The following is a 17,135-nucleotide window of genomic DNA, read 5'->3' on the forward strand; positions in this document are numbered from 1 at the left end:
TATTTGTTTCCTCTTATCTGTAGTGCTACTTATCCATATACATTGTTTAATTTGCAGAGTTCTGGCCATATTGGCCCTCAAGCTGTCTGTTTTCTCTTGAATATCATAGAATCCAATAGAACTCAGCTTTCTTTTCTTTTCTTTTTTTTTTTGTTTTTGGCTTGGAGCACCCCAGGCCGAGGGCCATCTAGTTATATTATATTCAAGAGAATTCAGACATCTCTATAGCCGATATCTCCAAAATTTCTAAACTCACACCAAAACAATCAAGATAAATAAATAGCACTACAGGTGAGAAGAAAAATGTGATGATTTTGGAGTGAATGGTCTCTTTAATAACCAAAACATACAAAGGTAATTCTTTCTTTGTCCCCCAGAGTTTGCTCCAGTATTGTTTGTTGATGCACCAGAGATTGTTGCAGCCCTACAGCATGATGAAAAATTGACAAAGGAGTTAAAAATAAGTGCAGCTGTTACCAGAGGAGGAACCTTAATATCACTGAACTTATTGCACTGCCCAAGGAAACACACAGACACATAAGGCATGTTGAATTTATTTCCCCTGCACCTACAAGTGAAAAATGCAAACAAATACACAAACAGAATATTACATACACACAAACACAGCATCCTGTATTCCCAAACCTGCATGTGAAACAGACACTCAAAACCACAGACGCAGTGCAAAGGACAAGTTTTTTCAAAAAGCAAAGCCTGAAAACATTTCCTCTGATCAATGTGGAATAAGGAGGAAAGTTCTCTGTTTTCACTGAGGCCTGCTGCAGAACGTCCAACACAGATACTGCATAACAACAGGCTGTTCTGCAGATGACATCACCCTAAAAGTTATGCTCGACTTTGTGAGGTACACACTAAGAGACAAACGTGCCAGATCTGATGGACAAAATATTGTTTTAGCAGAGCCTCTCGACAGCTACAGAGACAATATTTATATAGAGAAGCAGAGGGCGGACGTACAGGGAGCGTCCACTCAGACATGCACAACATGCAGTTGTTCTGTGTGCATGCAGGACAACTATGTTCATCATATCAGCAATACAGAAAACAAATTCTCATTATTCAAATGCTACATTTTTTTTAACTTTCAAAAGACTTTTTTTTCTCTTTTTTTTTTTAGAATAAACAGATTTCTTGCCATATAAGAGCCTGGGATGCAAAACTAGAATTCAAAATAAAAGCAAAAGAGACAAAAAAACCCCAATAAAATCTATATTCACAGCATGACAATTCAAAGTATTTGTTCATCAATCATATGATATGTGTGGACTGGAGTCACTATATACAAAAATAAGATAAATACAGTATCTGATGAAATAAATAGCATGGTAAATAACGATCATACTGTCACTCAAGCAAAGCTACATCTCAGAGAGTGCAAAAAACTGTCCCAGCCTACATCCAAGAGTTACACACTGGGACCTGACTACACACGTCAGTCAATATCTGACAATTTGTTGTAAAAGCCAAAAAAATCACACAAATGCAGCGAAAGCTTTGGGTCAGTAGAGGTTCTAACAATGTTTAAACACTAGAGGGAGATATTTGCTGACAATTAGATGCTGCGAAGACTTCACTGTGTTCACACTAACATGCTACTGTTCAGTCTACATGACCTATTTTTGGGAAAAAGAAAGAGTGAAACTACAGGTCAGATGTTACAGGAAGTCATAAGATTTCTAAGTGGGATTTCAATATAAAAGTTTATGTGTAAATTGGTTATTGTGGGGGGACATGACCTACACTAGTGGAAGGCACTGATAAAGTTTTTAATTTTGTATCATTCATGTGGACATTTTTTTTTTAAAAAAAGAGCTCTTCATTCTCATGGGAAGTCTTTAGATGAAGACAAATACAGAATTAATTGTTTTACTGTTGGAAAAATAAGCAACTTTGTCAAAATATATCAATTTTTTTTTTCCATTTTAAATGATCTTTATGTGTTTCATTAGTGTATTTCTACATTATATCTGAAGGCTTACAGGCGTTTTGCCGTTCCCAGCCCACTGAGGATGCATAGTGGCTTAGAGAGTCACCCTGGTGGAGAGTGAAGCATGCTAAGCTGAGGGTCGGGGGGCAGGTTTGAAGGCCATTTATAGACAGTTACATCCCAAGCTGAAATCATGCAAAAAAATTTTACGCAGTGACCATCATGACAGAAAGCATTTTTTGGGGCTATTGCTCCAGGACATGGCACAGAAATGCACAGGCAACGGAACACAGACAACAGCACAGAGACACGAGCTCAGACATCTCTCTGTCACACTATCTGTATATGCTACATCTCTGTTATGTCCACCGTATTTCATCCGTTTACTCCATGCTCCAAGCCTCTCCTGCACTCTCAGGCCGGTCTGAGGAAGTGTGATGCCAGGTGCACCACAATCTCGACCGAGGAATGATGAGCACAAACAGAGACATGTCATCTCCTCAAAACCTTCAACGCAATGCAACCAAACCTCTGCTTAAAGACAATCAGTCCTCAGAAAATCCATCTCGCGCTCATTCAGTCTCTCGTCAAACTCTCAAGCTTCTCCCTCTCTCATTTCAGTCTTTATCGCTCTTTTCTCCTTTTTCATGTCGCTCTCAAAACTTCCCGATTTCCTCTTGATTGATGAGATTACGTGGGCGTGGTGCCCTTGGAAGGAGGGGGGTCCAGGTTCAGCAGGCTCCCACTGGCCACAAGCAGCTGTAACTCAGGCAGGAAGCCTGGGCTCAATCTTCAGCGAGAGATCATACAGCGTGTCTTCATCCATGATCAGAGTCTTATCCAGAAGGTACTGGGTCACCTGGACGCAAAACAGAAAAGAGGGGAGAGAAGTTTCAGACCAGACACCTACAGGGACCATTGTGTTATTTTCAATTAAACAGACAAATATTTAACATTTTTTAGAAACTAGACAGATGGTCTCAATAGGGAATTAAATGATTTTGTAAGTAAGCTAAAAATGGTACTTAACTCTTATTGATTTTAGATTTCATGGTCAGCTTTATCTAAACAGCCCTCCACAGTTCTTTGATTGGCACAGCTAATAACTGAAGGGATTAAAGTGATGTTCAGTGGATGTTTGAAAGATGAATATCTTGTAGCAGAGACAGAAGACTGTTGATTTAAAATGGCTTCTGCAGGGCAACTGGTCGCCGTACATGGCTACGCACCCTGGAGCCTGGTTGTGCTCAAGGTGTCTGTCTCTTATTTGAAGTGGGGAACTTATCAATAGTCAGTGTATTATGGCAAGTTAAAGCAGCACAGGAAAGCATAAGTACCTCATGTCACTCAATTTAAAATAAATCCCCTTAATATTTAATTATTTTATATCATCATTTCCTCTGGTTTAATGTTTTTTTTTCTCTTCTGTTTATGTTTTGTAAAGCACTTTGAAACTATGTTTTTATAAGTACTATCTAAATTAAGTTTAAATTTATTTTTGCGAAAAAATTGCAACGTTTTGGAGAGAAGAGTACCTTGGCTTGATGCTCTATTCTGTATGGCGTCTGCTGGAACTGTCGGATCTCTCTGATGATGTGCGATATCTAAAGAAAATGTGAAATATAAGCACAACCATTAAAGTAATGTACATGTACAGAATATTTTTCCCGTTTGTGCATAATGTATGCATGTGCCTACCATCCTCATTTTGGAGAAGTTAACAAGACCCTCCTCGGTAAAATTGGGTGTTCCCTCCTCAATAAAGGCCAGGTCTGTTAGGTACATTCCCAGGTACGGCACACATGGAGGGTTGCAGCTGAGGAAGAAAGTTTGATGGAATAATGTGCATAAAAAAAATCAATAAAAGCACATTTTCTTATTTGTGATATGTATGTTGACATCTGGAAACAACTGCAACATCTCACTTTTTCAGGGTCTCCCTCAGATTTTTAAACCTTCCCTCCGAGGACACAGTCTTCTGCAGTTTGTCCATCAGGGCTTTAGTCTGGACAGGACCAGAAATACACATTTAAAAATCAATTAAAGCGATTATTGCGAACAACTAGGGACAGATAAGACAACTGCATTAACCCAAGATCCACTTACTCTTAATATAAGATGAACCTAATAAAAAGACAAAATCAAATTTGCTTCGGTCGTGAATAGGCAGCAAGGCCAGGTGGAGAGACAGACTGTCTGGTGATTGGATGATTATGGCTTTGATCGATTTAGTGTTCATCAGAATTAAGCTAAGAGCAGATACTGATCATTACGGGTAAATGCCTCTCTTCACTATCTCTCATAAATCTCTAATGGCATCAATTCTACGAGGAGGACACACTTTGAAGACAATGCAGAGACAAAATAACTGCTTTCTAACTCTCCATGGTTAGGTAAACTTTATGTGCATGTGTTTTTAATTAGAGTATTTAGTTTTTATACGCAGCAGGTCTCGTGCATGAAGCAACATCTGAACAAATTTCCTCTTATCTTTGTTCATAGCTAAATTCGTTAATAACATATATGTTTAAAGCATATATGTTAAAATTTAAAATAAAATTTAAAATACTAATTTAAAAAGAAATTTAAAACTTTTTTTAATGATCAAATGGGATTTGTTATTCAGAAGAGCAGATTTGGGTGATTAAGAACAGCTGGTGCATCTGGACTTGATTTCTCTTATTTTTCTCCCACCAGAAAATTAAGAGAATATATATGAGAAATTTAAGAGAATGTTGCTGTATGAGACTCAGTGAGTATTATTATTATTGTTATTCCACCTGTTTGCTGACTTTAGCCCAGGTCTTCTTCAGACGGTAGATGGCACTGCGATTGAGCGCAGATGTGATCTCCAGCACTCCGTTGTAGTTGTTGAGACAGCGGCAGATGTCGGCCACAGCGACCCACTTCTCTATGGAGCTGGCCCTGGAGCCCACGTCGGTGTGGGTCATAATCTGTGATGCCACCAGATTACTCATCTTCAAAAGGAAAAGAAAAGAGAATATAAGAGGACATGGACAGGATATTTACAGAAGGGAAAAATATTCTTTAAAGGGGCTTACGTCATTGAAGTGTTGACTAGTTTTCATGATGTATGGCGTCCTCTCTGTCTTATCAACCTTCATCCAGCCCTGACCCAGGAACTCTCTAGTGAGGGAGGACAGAGATGTGATGAGTCCAAAAAGATCACCGACAGTAAAACATAGCACAGTAACCACACAGCAGATATAAGTCACACAACAAACCTGTTACTTAAGGATATTATCACATCCTCAGTAGGTGTTAAAAAGGATTTTTTTTTAACTAAGTAAACACTGTGAGTAAAGAACAAGGTGTCTCATGAAGGCTGAGAAATAAGGAACTGAACTAGGTGTGTGTAGCATTATTGTCAGATGAAAAGCTTGTATTCCAATCTAGTCAAAAGATTTGAGAAAAACACAAAATACATTTTCCTCAAATTTTAATTATTTAAAAGCTAGGTCAATTTCCTTATTGTTTCAGCTGGCTTTTAATTTCACAAATCAAACATACCAATTTTTTTTCTTAGATTTTTGAGAGAGAGCAATGCAGAAAAAAACACATTAGATGCATATATAATGAGGCTTTTAACCTGTTTTACTTTACTGTATGATATATAATGCAATATATAAATACATGTCATGGCCCCAGGGCCCCTGCCAGGGCTTGCTGTTGCGTTGTTGCTGTGTTGTGTGTTTGTTTGTTTGTTTGTTTGTTTGTTTGCCTTTTGGTGTGCTGGCTCCTGGTTGAGGTCATCAAGAAACTGGAGGCAGCTGGCCGCTGCTGCCATAAAACCCACCCCGTCCTGCAGTCTGTGGTTTCCCTCTTCCCCCCGGCACCATGTCACATTTGGAGTTGCCTGATTCCTCACATAGTTTATTTTTAACTTTGTGTAGTTTATTTAGTATAATAAGAAGTTAAAGCAGCAGGATGTTGTTTCCTGTCAGCTCCTGATGTTAAAATCGACATTTTCATTTACATTTGTTAAATTAACATAATCTAATAGAATCTAATTACTCTTTATGTTCCACCCACCAAGAGCAAAAGAAACTGGAGTAAATTAGAACTAATGAGTGAGAAAATTATTTACAAAATCTATTAGCAAAGAATTAAATGACTCAATTCACAGTGCAAAGAATCTAAAGTAAAATTTAATAGGAGTTGTTTCAAAAAGCTGATGTCAGTATCTTATAGGTAAATGTAAATTCAATAGTTCAGATTATTTTAATGTGGGGTTGTATGAGGTTCTTATTCAGTGTCAACACAGCCCTGGTTAGGAGAAGCAGAGAGGAGCACGAGCACAGAAGCTAAGCAATGATCTGCTTTGGACAGAGTTGGCAGGACAAAGTATTTTAACAAAGCTCCACCTAAAAACAATCAGTATCAGTTTAAGTGTACGCTATATTTAGAATATTTTCACCACTTTACTTTTCTGTCAGACAGCCTTTTCTGATGGGAAACCACTGTTTCAGTGACTGTCCTTTTAAAACTTTGTCTGATGACAAAGTTAACAAGTGAAAATACTATAAATATAGCTTTCACTTAAACTAATATTGATTTCTTTTTAGGCTGACCTTTTTTAAGTGTTGCTGCTGCTCCACTGAGATTCATTGCTTAGCTTCTATGCTGGTACTCCTCTCATACAACTCGACATCAAATAATCCAAACCAGTCAAACTCTAGTCTTTTCAAATAAAAACTTAGAGTTGTAAAGTTAATGTCATCAGTTTTCCTCACTGTCGTTCTAAAAGTATCCTCATGGAGCTGCTGAGGGAAACTTTGGTGATTAATTGGTCAAATGATAAGCAGAAGAATCACATAAAGGTGATTTAGTTTTGTTTGGCCTGATGCTGATCACAGTGTGAGAGAGTTATGAGAGGACTGACTCGTAAGGAATGCTCCTGAAGACAATGTGATCTAGCAGAGTGATCTGCTCGGCCAGCTCCATCGCTGAGAGGGACTCAAAACACTCTGCTTTCGGACAGTCCGCCTAAACACACACACACACAGACACACACATGCATACAGAGACAAACAGAGTCATTAAAAATCAAATACTGGCCATAACACAAACACAAATAACAAGCAGATATAAAATATCTTATAAAGGGACGGCCTGTGATGAGCATGTTTTATGACAGGTGGCAGTCCCCTGGAGAGCAGAGGGTGTATTTATTTACCCCATCTGACCGGAAGATAGAACAGTGTGTTCCTCTGACCGAGGATCTGACAATGGTAGCATGTGTCTGTTTGTGATTCCCAGTCATTATTAAACCAACCAATTAACCAGGGCTGCTCATAAATCCTGATTGTTTTCACCTCTGGGAGCTGGGTAAATTAATAAGTATTTGGGGTAGGTGTGTATTCATGTATAAGTACTTCAGGGGCACTGGCTTAATAAAACCAGGTCATCCCACAGAGAACCAAATAAGTATCCCTGTTCAAATTAAAAGCTGTATCACTTGGTCAGTCTGCAGTAACAAGAGTTGTATGTTATGCAGTGAAAGTTTCTCTTCCCTGCTGTTTACTGCAGCCTAATTTATACAACAGAATAGCTCATGATAAAATCATCCGTTACCTGCAATGACTCACTAAAAAAGTTATCAGAAGATTTTATGTGCTGCAGTTTTCTCACCATCTGTAAAATGTCCTCTATCCTCAGCTGGGCATCATCCTGCTCGTCCTGAGAAAGGGCACTTTCAGAGACAGAGAAGAATAAAATAAATAACAGAATACAAAACAATTAAACAAGACAGACAACGATAGAATAAAAGAGAATATGGGGGAGCTTTAAACAATAAATGCAAGACAATTTGACTGTTCGTCTTTCAAGTGTTATTTCCAAGTGCTTCATACATGTGTTCTATGTTTGTTTGTGCGTATTTGGCTGCATGGCAACAGCAGTGCATGCAGATGCAACCAGCTAGCAACTCCTTCAAACTTCACTTAATTTTTGTTTTAATCTGTTATTTTTCAGTTGTATTGCTGAAACATGCATTGCCTATGAAATACGCTTATTTATACCCTGATGAAGTAGGACTCAGGCCGGGCAAGCCACAGGAAGTCAAAGACAGTTGAGTCACATCTTATACCGCCACAACATCCCAGGTCAAGCTGTTGCACTTGACTAGGTGGTGGACTAGGTCAGAGCTGACAAGATGTCAGGCAAGAGTCCAGCAGGGCAAAGGGAGTAGACTTACATCTGATGCTTAATGCAAAGGCACAGTCAAGGTTGATAAATACTGTCTACAAGGTGTTAAATTCATGTGAAGATGTCGACCATATTATCATCACTTCCCTGCTGCTGTTGTTTACATCCTCCCAGTTGCAAATTCAAAGAAATGCACTAGAGAATTACTTCTTGATTGCATATGTGTATGTGTATATTAGGATATTGTGGTGCTGCAGGGATGCCCTGGCCTACACATCATATTCTACAGACTTAAGAAAACTTGTTTAGTAGAAATCCCTGCAAAAACAAAAACTTTTTTTTAATGCAAATGAGAATAGAGTGTAAAAAATCATTCCTTCTAATATTGCAAATCATATCACAATGGCAATATCAGTCAAAATAATCACATTTAGATATTTTTTTCAAAATTGTCCTATCCTAATATATATATATATGTTTATAAATAACTGTATATATAGTTTTATTTCATTTTATATTTTATCTTGTTTTATTCTGAATTTAATTATCTCTATGTATGGTATATGTGTGTGCAGTTTAAAGGGATTACAACGTTCGTTTTCATGTGTGCCGTACCTTAGTATGTTGGCAGTAGCTTTTCTCTCCTGAGGCAGAAGGTCTGGATCTCTGAGCACCTCCTCCAGGAGACAGATCACCGACATCTTCAGCTCCCCATTCATCTCAAAGTCCTAAAAACAAACACAAATCAATTTCTGTATTTGAAAGGACCTTCAAAGACGTGTAATGGTGTCCACCAGCAACCAGCTTCTGAGCTAACACAACAAATCAAAGGCAAATTTTGGATTATTTGAAGCAAGGTTGCATGAGGTACTTATTCATAGTCAATGCATTACCTACAGTAGATGGTGGTTGCACGCTCACAGTTTGGAGAAGCAGAGAAGAGTACAAGCATGGAAGCTAAGCAAAGTACTGCTGTGGACAGATTCAGCAGCAGTATGCTATGTTTAGAATATTTTCACAGCCTTATCTTGAATATCACTCTCTCTCACTCGACCAGACTCCATAGACAAAAACATCATTTTACCTTGCAGAACACAGGAGTTGCTGGTCTACCACTGTCTCAATCTGTTCATTTTTTGTGTTATTGTGTGACTCTACCAACTTTTTAAAACACTGAAGTCACACAACAACACAAACAAACTATATGATTGAGGCAGTGGTAGACCAACAACTCTTGTATTCTGCAAGGTAAAACTACTGACAGAACTATTGCTTTAAATACCTTATAAAAGAAGGTGCAAAAATCATCTCATGGGGTCTTTGAATGCAACACTGTCCTAATGGCCTTCTTCACTAAGAGATTTTAAAGAGACAGCTAACACTGTATAAACAGTTGATAAATTACTATAATCTCCTTGCTATAGTTGTATTGATATATGACACAAACTTAGACCACACAGGTGATTGTCTATTCCTTTCTCAACATTAATGACCTTTTTTACTCTCCCCACCATCCATCACTGCCGTATAATCCTTCATGTCTTCCGATGATCCATTCCTCCCCCTGAACCCCCTCATTCCTCCCAACCTTTACACCTTATTTTCTTCACTTTCACTGCCGCCCCAATTTAACTCCTGTTCAAAGGTCAGGTTTAACGAGCTCTTTGTTCCTTGGCCTCCCAAAGAAAAATCTGAGTGGGTGTACGTGTGTGTTTGTGCTCGCCTCTGTGTTAATAAGCCGACTAAAGCTGGCCTGTCATCACAGCATTTTGTATTATTGAAGAAAAATACATAAAACAGATCGATGCAGTTAGACCTCTATGCAGGGAGTCAGGCAATTACCGTGATGTTCAATTCATTAGAGGCACCACTGGCTGTTTCGCACAAGAGTAGGTAGGTGGACTGAAGCGGGCTGAGATGGTCGTCGAATTGACACACCAACAATATTCTGTGTGCGTGTGTGTGTGTGTGTAGCTGTTTACATGCTCAAGTGAGAGCAGTGGAGCAGAGAGATAATGTATCAGACACCTGCTTTAATGAGACCACAGACTTGATCATCCCTGCAAAAATAGGGGACCACAAACACACACACACAAACACACACACACACACACACACACACACACACACACACACACACACAGAGGCAGACAGTGGTGGGTGCAGACAGACCTGTGAGTGTTTGGAGACCCAGTGCCGCAGCACGTTGAGAACTCTGTTAGTTGCAGCTCGGCGGATGATGAAATCTTTATCACAAGTTCTTTCAGAGTTTGTAAACACTGGAAGAAAAATAAAAAAAAAAAAAAGGAACAAGAGAGACAAAGACAATATGTTGATGATATGCCCACATCTCCAACCTTAAATATCTAGATGCTTTCTGTCACTCAGCTCTAAGGTTTAACACCCATTACTGCATTTTGTATTAAAAGGTGGGATGACCCTCTGTTTCTGTCAGGTGAGATCAGCACTTTTATCCCTTTATCTATAAAGGACTGCTCCAAATAATACCACCTTATTTATTACTTATAATACCAGTTGTCAGGGCTAACTGACTGTATATGTGCCACAGTAAATACTCATCTTGGAAAGACAGTCTTGACATTTTGCTCCATTTGTCTGAAATAATTTACAGACTACAGCTTGGCACACTGATAAGGCAATTCAAAAAAGACTGGTTGGAGGTTTTATTTTTATTTTTAGGTGGGACTGTTTCATATAATATGCCTATTTTTTTCTCATTAGCACTGATGCCAAGGATATTTTAAAATGCATGATTTGTAATTTGTCATGTTGTTGTCTATATGAATTTACATTTAAATCTGTGCTACTTTATTATTATACTTCTATGCCATTCCATTTTTATTATTTTTTTAATATTTTATTCATCATAAAAGAGATCTCAATATGACTTCCTGATTAAATAAAGTCAGTAATGTTCTAAAGGTGTACCTGGTGGTGAACCATGTCCTGCTGCTGCTGTGGCGATAGCAAAGGCTGAAGCAGGAGAGACGGAGCAGCGTGAGTTCTCGCCTGGCTGGCCTGCAGACACACAAACACATAATTATGATCAGCGACAACAATACGGCTATAATTTCCATCATGGAGGGGAGGGGCCACAAGGGAATAAAAATCACGTTGATTTCATCTGAACATAATGAAACATGATGAGGTTGTTCACAAATATTAACCAAATGTCAAACTGCCCATTATATTGATTAACATACTTTTTTCATAGCAACATTTTTTTGTGTCAACCTGATTAATAACTGAATAGTTGATCATTTGCCTTGTAACCTTTTGGTGATATATTCACATGAATATGTACTTAACAAAAATTAAGTCTGCCATTATTATTCATGTAATTGTCCTATAAAAACACAAAAAAACAAAACAAGAATATTGAACAATCTGTGAAGTACAGGCTATGTGTTAGTAAGCCCAATGCCAAATTTGAAGGCTGTGACAGTGTTGTTATTTGAGTGACGAGTGTCACATATTTATCTATTATTGTACCCATTATCGCTGATATGAGTTAATACTTCCAACCACCAGAAAGCAGCAAAGACTAGTACTCTTCGTGTAAGCTACACTTGTATTGCTTTGAGTGGCAGCGTTAGCTTTCAGCTTGAATGCCGCAAAAACACAAAAAACACATGACAATAAAATGAGAAAGAGCTGTTGGATGATTGACTGTAAAAATAGATTTAACAAGAAATCAGAGCAATCTTTTCACAAATTGCCAAATGCTAAAGAGAAGAGTAGCAAACCGCTGCAATTCACAGAAACAGCTGGAATCCAGGCACTGAAATGTGAGTTTGTGGTTGCCATTTTGTGTCAGGTATGTTGGATATTTTTTGGGGGGTAAAATCATACCTTAAGTTATATACTGTACTGACTAATGTTCCTTATCAATTAAATATTTAGCATTTTCCATTTATATTCCAGGCAACAAATCCTGCCTTGAAATAACAGGACGGCAAAGCCACCACTTTGTCTGCCTGCTTTGCTTTGTGCATTTTCCCAGCATCGAGGTACATATAAATGTCAAGAAACCACTGTTCCTTTGGTAAGTTGTAAGGATCACCGTTGAGTTCACTGACATTAGCTCATAGATCAAAGAAAAAGCTGCGTTTGTCTGCTATCCTCTGCAGGTGTCCACTGTTATCAGGTAAGACAAGAGGAACAAGCAACAATCTTATTTAAATTTCAGTGATTGTGATCGCAAGTGCGTTGTTAATTTAAAAAAGTAATTCGTTAAATGTTTCCACCAAAAGTAGAGGAATTACAGTAATGTGTTGCTCCCAACACTTATCATCACCATCCTAACGCAATTACTTTGTACTGTAACTTCAATCTCAAGACATATACAGTACACACACACTCACACAGGTCCATTTATGCCATGGTCTGGCTGTTTTTGAGCTTTGTATTGTGCTGCTGTAATAAAGATGTCATTCTCCAGGGTCAGGGATCTTTGCCCAGCTCTGCAGAGTGGGCACAGCACTGCCCACTGCGAGGGCCTCTGGCTATGGCATTGTGGCCTACTTCTGAGTCATGAACCACACAAATACACACACACACGCACACCTACACCCACACACACACACACAGACATTGTTACCTCCAGGCTGTCTATAGCGGAGGTGTCGGGGTGTGGAAGGGGAGCGGCATGGAGACATGTCTCCTGCCTCACTGCTCTGAGGGGACTCTGGGATGATTTTCTCCAGTGACACCGACTCCAGCACAGCTAGAAAGGAGAAGAACAAGAATAACAATTATTATGATGATGATAATGACGATAATAGTTATGGTCATGGTGCTGGCCATTACTGTTGCTGCTCTACTAGAGAAGAGAACTATACTGTACTGTAGTTCACAGCCATGCAGAGATCACCCAGTATCACCAGTGGATACATTTGGAACTTGTATTTGTTCTCTTTGTTTATATACATGTAACTGCAATCTTAAAGGCAAACATGCATGTGCTTGATATTTGATTCACTCTACAAACACCTATAAAGTAGAATATCTTTGATTTCTTTGGATGCAAATGGGTATTTAACCTTTGGATGTGTACTTACAGCTCTTACAGCTGAACCCAATTTTCTCTTTAGCAATTGATTTGCCATTGCTGACAAGTTAAAAGAAGAACCAAGCTGAACTTTCTGGAAGGGATGAATACCATTTTTCCTAAAGATAGTCTTTCACTTGGTGTTTTGATGACAATTGTGAAGAGCACTGTCTAACACTGGGCTCTGACTACAGGAGTTTTTAAATCCCCCTTATCTCAAATATGCACACACTACAAGATTTGGGAAAAATGGGCTAAATGGCTAGGTTTTACCACTGCTCTACAACAGCATCAGCTACTCAGCTGCACAATTGCTCTGTCTCCCTGTAGACTTGTATCTCTCATTGGCCACTGTGGTCCTGCTTGTAAAGTACTGATGTAATCACCCAGAGTTTCACTCATAAATATCACTGGGGCTGCCCCAGTGACTCCAGGAGCAGTTTGGGGGAGTAAGATTGGATCTGTAGATACTTCACAATAACACATAATCTGGGTTGAACACTGGTACCAACCAAAGTCATGGTTCAGACTTCTCTTCCAGTTCTTGGGATTGATGAGTCTGAGGTAAATCGAAACTCCTGTAGTCCGAGCTCAACTTTACACATCAGTCCCAAATCTGAAGGCCTTGGTACATAGTATGCTTCATATCATTTTCACACTCATTAAATCATTCAGTGATGACTGATCTGTATTCATTATGTTTCTAAACATTTTTTAAATTAGTCAATTAGTTGTGTCAAGTCAAACAAATTAATGAAACAAGGTTTCACCCGATGACTCTTCAACATATGCTCAGAATTTCAGACTGATAATTTGTTAGTTACAGAGAAAAGAAAAAGAAAAAGGGCAAGATCAAGAGATAAATACATATGTCTAATATGCAAATAGCTGTATGTACATAGATACATAAAAACACATATTCGCACTGCCTGATTAAGAGCTAAAGAAACTGAGACAGCGTGCAGAGGAGGTGAAAAAGACTCGATGGTACGAGTGCTAATGGCTCTTTGTCTCCTAGTGAGCGGTTAGCAGCTGTCACACATGGACACGCTTATGCACACACTCTTACACGTACACACACATAATGTGTGTGTGTGTGTGTGCACATGCTAATGAGGGTCTGTAGCTGGTCCTTGCTGTGCTGCTTCAGATGCCCTGACGATATCGCTCTCCAGTCTGAGAGGGCTGTTTAACACCACTATTAGAAGATCTGAGTGTGTGTGGTGGAAAGTCAGCTTAGCTGACTCAAACACACAAATGGAAGGAGATAATGATAATGTCCCACCAGGCGCCTGTTCTGCTCTTACAGGGAACACTTCACACTGTGTCACTTGATGAGTGACCTCCAGCTCCTCATGAGCATTTCAGTGCACCAATAAGGCTCTAGATGTTTGTGTTCAGTCATAGAGAATGTATACAAACTGGTATGTTTACAGAACAAACTGCACACATTGTCAAGGTGCACATGACAATAGGTTAAGCATAGTATGGAAGCACAGTATGACAATTTAAATCATCTGCCAATGTTTTAAAAGTCTCCACTCTCTCTTTCCACATTCAATTTTTGTTGATTTCACTGCTATGTTCTCGTTAACACCACTCTGTCTCTTAATTCACTCCCTATGTCTCTCTTTCTCTCTTGTTCATTAAACTGGGGAGGAGGGGCCATCCTGCATATTTACCTTTAAGTTAAAGTTTTTGAATTGCTGCTTGTGTTTAGTCATTTGACAAATTTGCCAGGTATAATGTTGAAATTTCTCAAAAAAGCCTTGTTTGGTGTCAGAGCTGAAACTCAGATATTGCATCACCACTCTGTGCAGTATAATTGTTTTTGTACTGTTTGTGTGTCAGCTATCACATACTTCTGCGAATGCTCCGTCTCAATTTGCCACAGAATGGGTCGATCTTGGGCATCTCCTCCCCTTCTGCATTCGAGCAGGGGCTCTGGTCCGGGGACGAGGGAATGGGAGAAACTTGGTCCTGCGGTGGCTTTGAGTTGTTGGGTGGGGGAGAGGTGGAAGAGGGAGGAGGAGGAGAGGTGGTGGTCGGAGTCGTGGTCTGAGACGTTGGGGTTTGGGGGGTGTGGGCAGATGTCGGACTGCTGGCGGCGGACTGGGAAGTGTTGTGGTTGATGCCGGAGTTTGACAGAGGACTGGTTAGGTCGAGGCCTCCGACCCTGCCAGTGATGGGGGAGTGGAGGGAAAGCTTCCGTGTTCGAACTGGGGAGGAGGTGCGGGATGGGATGGACAGAGGAGGTGGAGAGGAAAACTTGCGGCAGAGACGAGGAGATTTGTCGTTCATGTGCTCACCACCTCTGTTATTCTGATTGGTGGCAAAGAAAAGCTCCAAGGACCTGGAAGGGGGAGAAAGGCAATATGTTATCAAAGTACTTGCAGTGTAAAAGGAGACAAGACAACAGCTTGTTTTTCTTTTTGTTGTATTCCACTATCAAAGACAGTATATCTCATTTAGAGTCAAAATAAAATGGCATACTGTGCATTCAGAATCCATACAGAACTGAAGAGTAGAAAAGTGTCTCACAGAAGAGCTTCATATTGCACATCACCTCAAGGCATTCAGTGCTACATTTGGGGCATTTAGCGATCCAGTAGTTATCCAGCATGACTTAAAATGAGTGGGTACAAACAGTGCAGTCAAGAAGTATTATAAAAGTGACACAATTTTTATTGTGTTGTTTCTGTACTCCAGCACACTGGGCTGTAAATAAATCTCTGTTTTTGAGGTTACTGACTTTCAGCCTTAATTTTAGGCTGTTTACATCCACATCAGATGAACAGTGTAGAAATGTTAGAGCCTTGTGTACATGGTTCACCGGTTTTAAAGGAGACATGCTCATTTTTTGGGTTCATATTTTCATTTGGTGGTTCTAATAGAAAGGGTTCACAGGCATTAATGTTCATAAGACATTTTTTTATTATACTGGCTATTTTTGTGCCTTCTTTATTCACCCTCTGTCTGAAACACTCTGTTGAAAGCCCAGTCTGCTCTGATTGGTCAGCTCCCTGCTCAGAGGAGGAAGCACTGCCCACCGTAATTCACTAGGTGATCAGTGGGCGGGACGTTCACCTACATAAGTTGTACTAAGCTCTTTGTGGGATCATAAAGGGATGTTTTAGAACACAGATTTTATGAAATTGAACAAGTTAACATGAACTTAAAGTTGCTCTAATTATTATCCCTATTGATTCAAAGGACAAAATGATGTAATGTAACGTCAAACAGGTCGCTTGTAGCGATGAGTCTGTATAGAGCAGCTGTATTTTCACTCCTAATTGTTGAGCATGTATGAAAATGGAGGCTCAGATGAGTCAATGAACAGTTCAGGAATTTTAAGATTGGATCTGTAAACCTCTCACATTACCAGATAATCTGGGCTCAACACTGGTACTGGCTGAGGTCACAGACCTGATTTCTCCTCTAATACTTGGGAGAGGTGAATGTATGTGTAAAAACAACCTATTTGTTCATACATTTTGCATATCAACTTTATAATGTGCTTTTTGTCTCCAGACTCATATAACATATAACATGTGCTCATGAAATGTTGCTTTACAGCTCTGCAAGTTCCTAGCTTGGATTTTATAATGTTTATGATCATTGCTTTGCTGCACTACCCTAAAATTATGGATTTATTCAGAAAATGTGGATGTGAACACCCTCAAAAATCATTAAAGCTGAAAGTTACAGACTATGATTTCGATGGCTGATTATGTGCCTAAAGCAGGAACATCAGAGTCAACAAAAATGTATCCACTTGATTGATTAGAAAAAAATCATCAGTCTTTTATTGCCGATTACATTTGCAACATTTAAACGCCTTATTTGCTAGGCAATGAAAGGGCAAAAGCTTTAATCAACAAGCATTTTGATTATCAATTTTGTGATGCCATTAACACTGCTCAGAGAGTCGTGTACAGAACTACATCA

The 17,135-nt window shown here is 39.2% G+C and overlaps 1 protein-coding gene across 2 annotated transcripts in view; it reads right to left on the reverse strand.

Moving 5' to 3' along the window:
* Positions 1-538: 538 nt before the first annotated feature.
* Positions 539-17,135, reverse strand: part of LOC146320296 (ras-specific guanine nucleotide-releasing factor 2) — a 60,174-nt gene continuing 43,577 nt past the window's right edge. For both annotated transcript variants that reach the window (XM_084728517.1, XM_084728516.1), the window contains 13 exons: positions 15,050-15,540; positions 12,738-12,863; positions 11,066-11,155; positions 10,289-10,395; positions 8,732-8,844; positions 7,601-7,661; positions 6,852-6,955; positions 5,011-5,095; positions 4,729-4,926; positions 3,874-3,953; positions 3,647-3,764; positions 3,484-3,552; positions 539-2,807 (listed from right to left, as the gene is read on the reverse strand). In XM_084728517.1, the coding sequence (XP_084584643.1) occupies positions 2,715-2,807; positions 3,484-3,552; positions 3,647-3,764; positions 3,874-3,953; positions 4,729-4,926; positions 5,011-5,095; positions 6,852-6,955; positions 7,601-7,661; positions 8,732-8,844; positions 10,289-10,395; positions 11,066-11,155; positions 12,738-12,863; positions 15,050-15,540 (1,735 nt within the window). In that variant the 3' untranslated portion in view covers positions 539-2,714. The remainder of the gene's footprint in view (positions 2,808-3,483; positions 3,553-3,646; positions 3,765-3,873; positions 3,954-4,728; positions 4,927-5,010; positions 5,096-6,851; positions 6,956-7,600; positions 7,662-8,731; positions 8,845-10,288; positions 10,396-11,065; positions 11,156-12,737; positions 12,864-15,049; positions 15,541-17,135) is intronic.

Source organism: Lutjanus erythropterus, chromosome 10 (assembly GCF_056507025.1).
Source record: "Lutjanus erythropterus isolate fLutEry1 chromosome 10, fLutEry1.hap2, whole genome shotgun sequence".
NCBI classification, from domain to species: Eukaryota; Metazoa; Chordata; class Actinopteri; order Lutjaniformes; family Lutjanidae; genus Lutjanus; species Lutjanus erythropterus.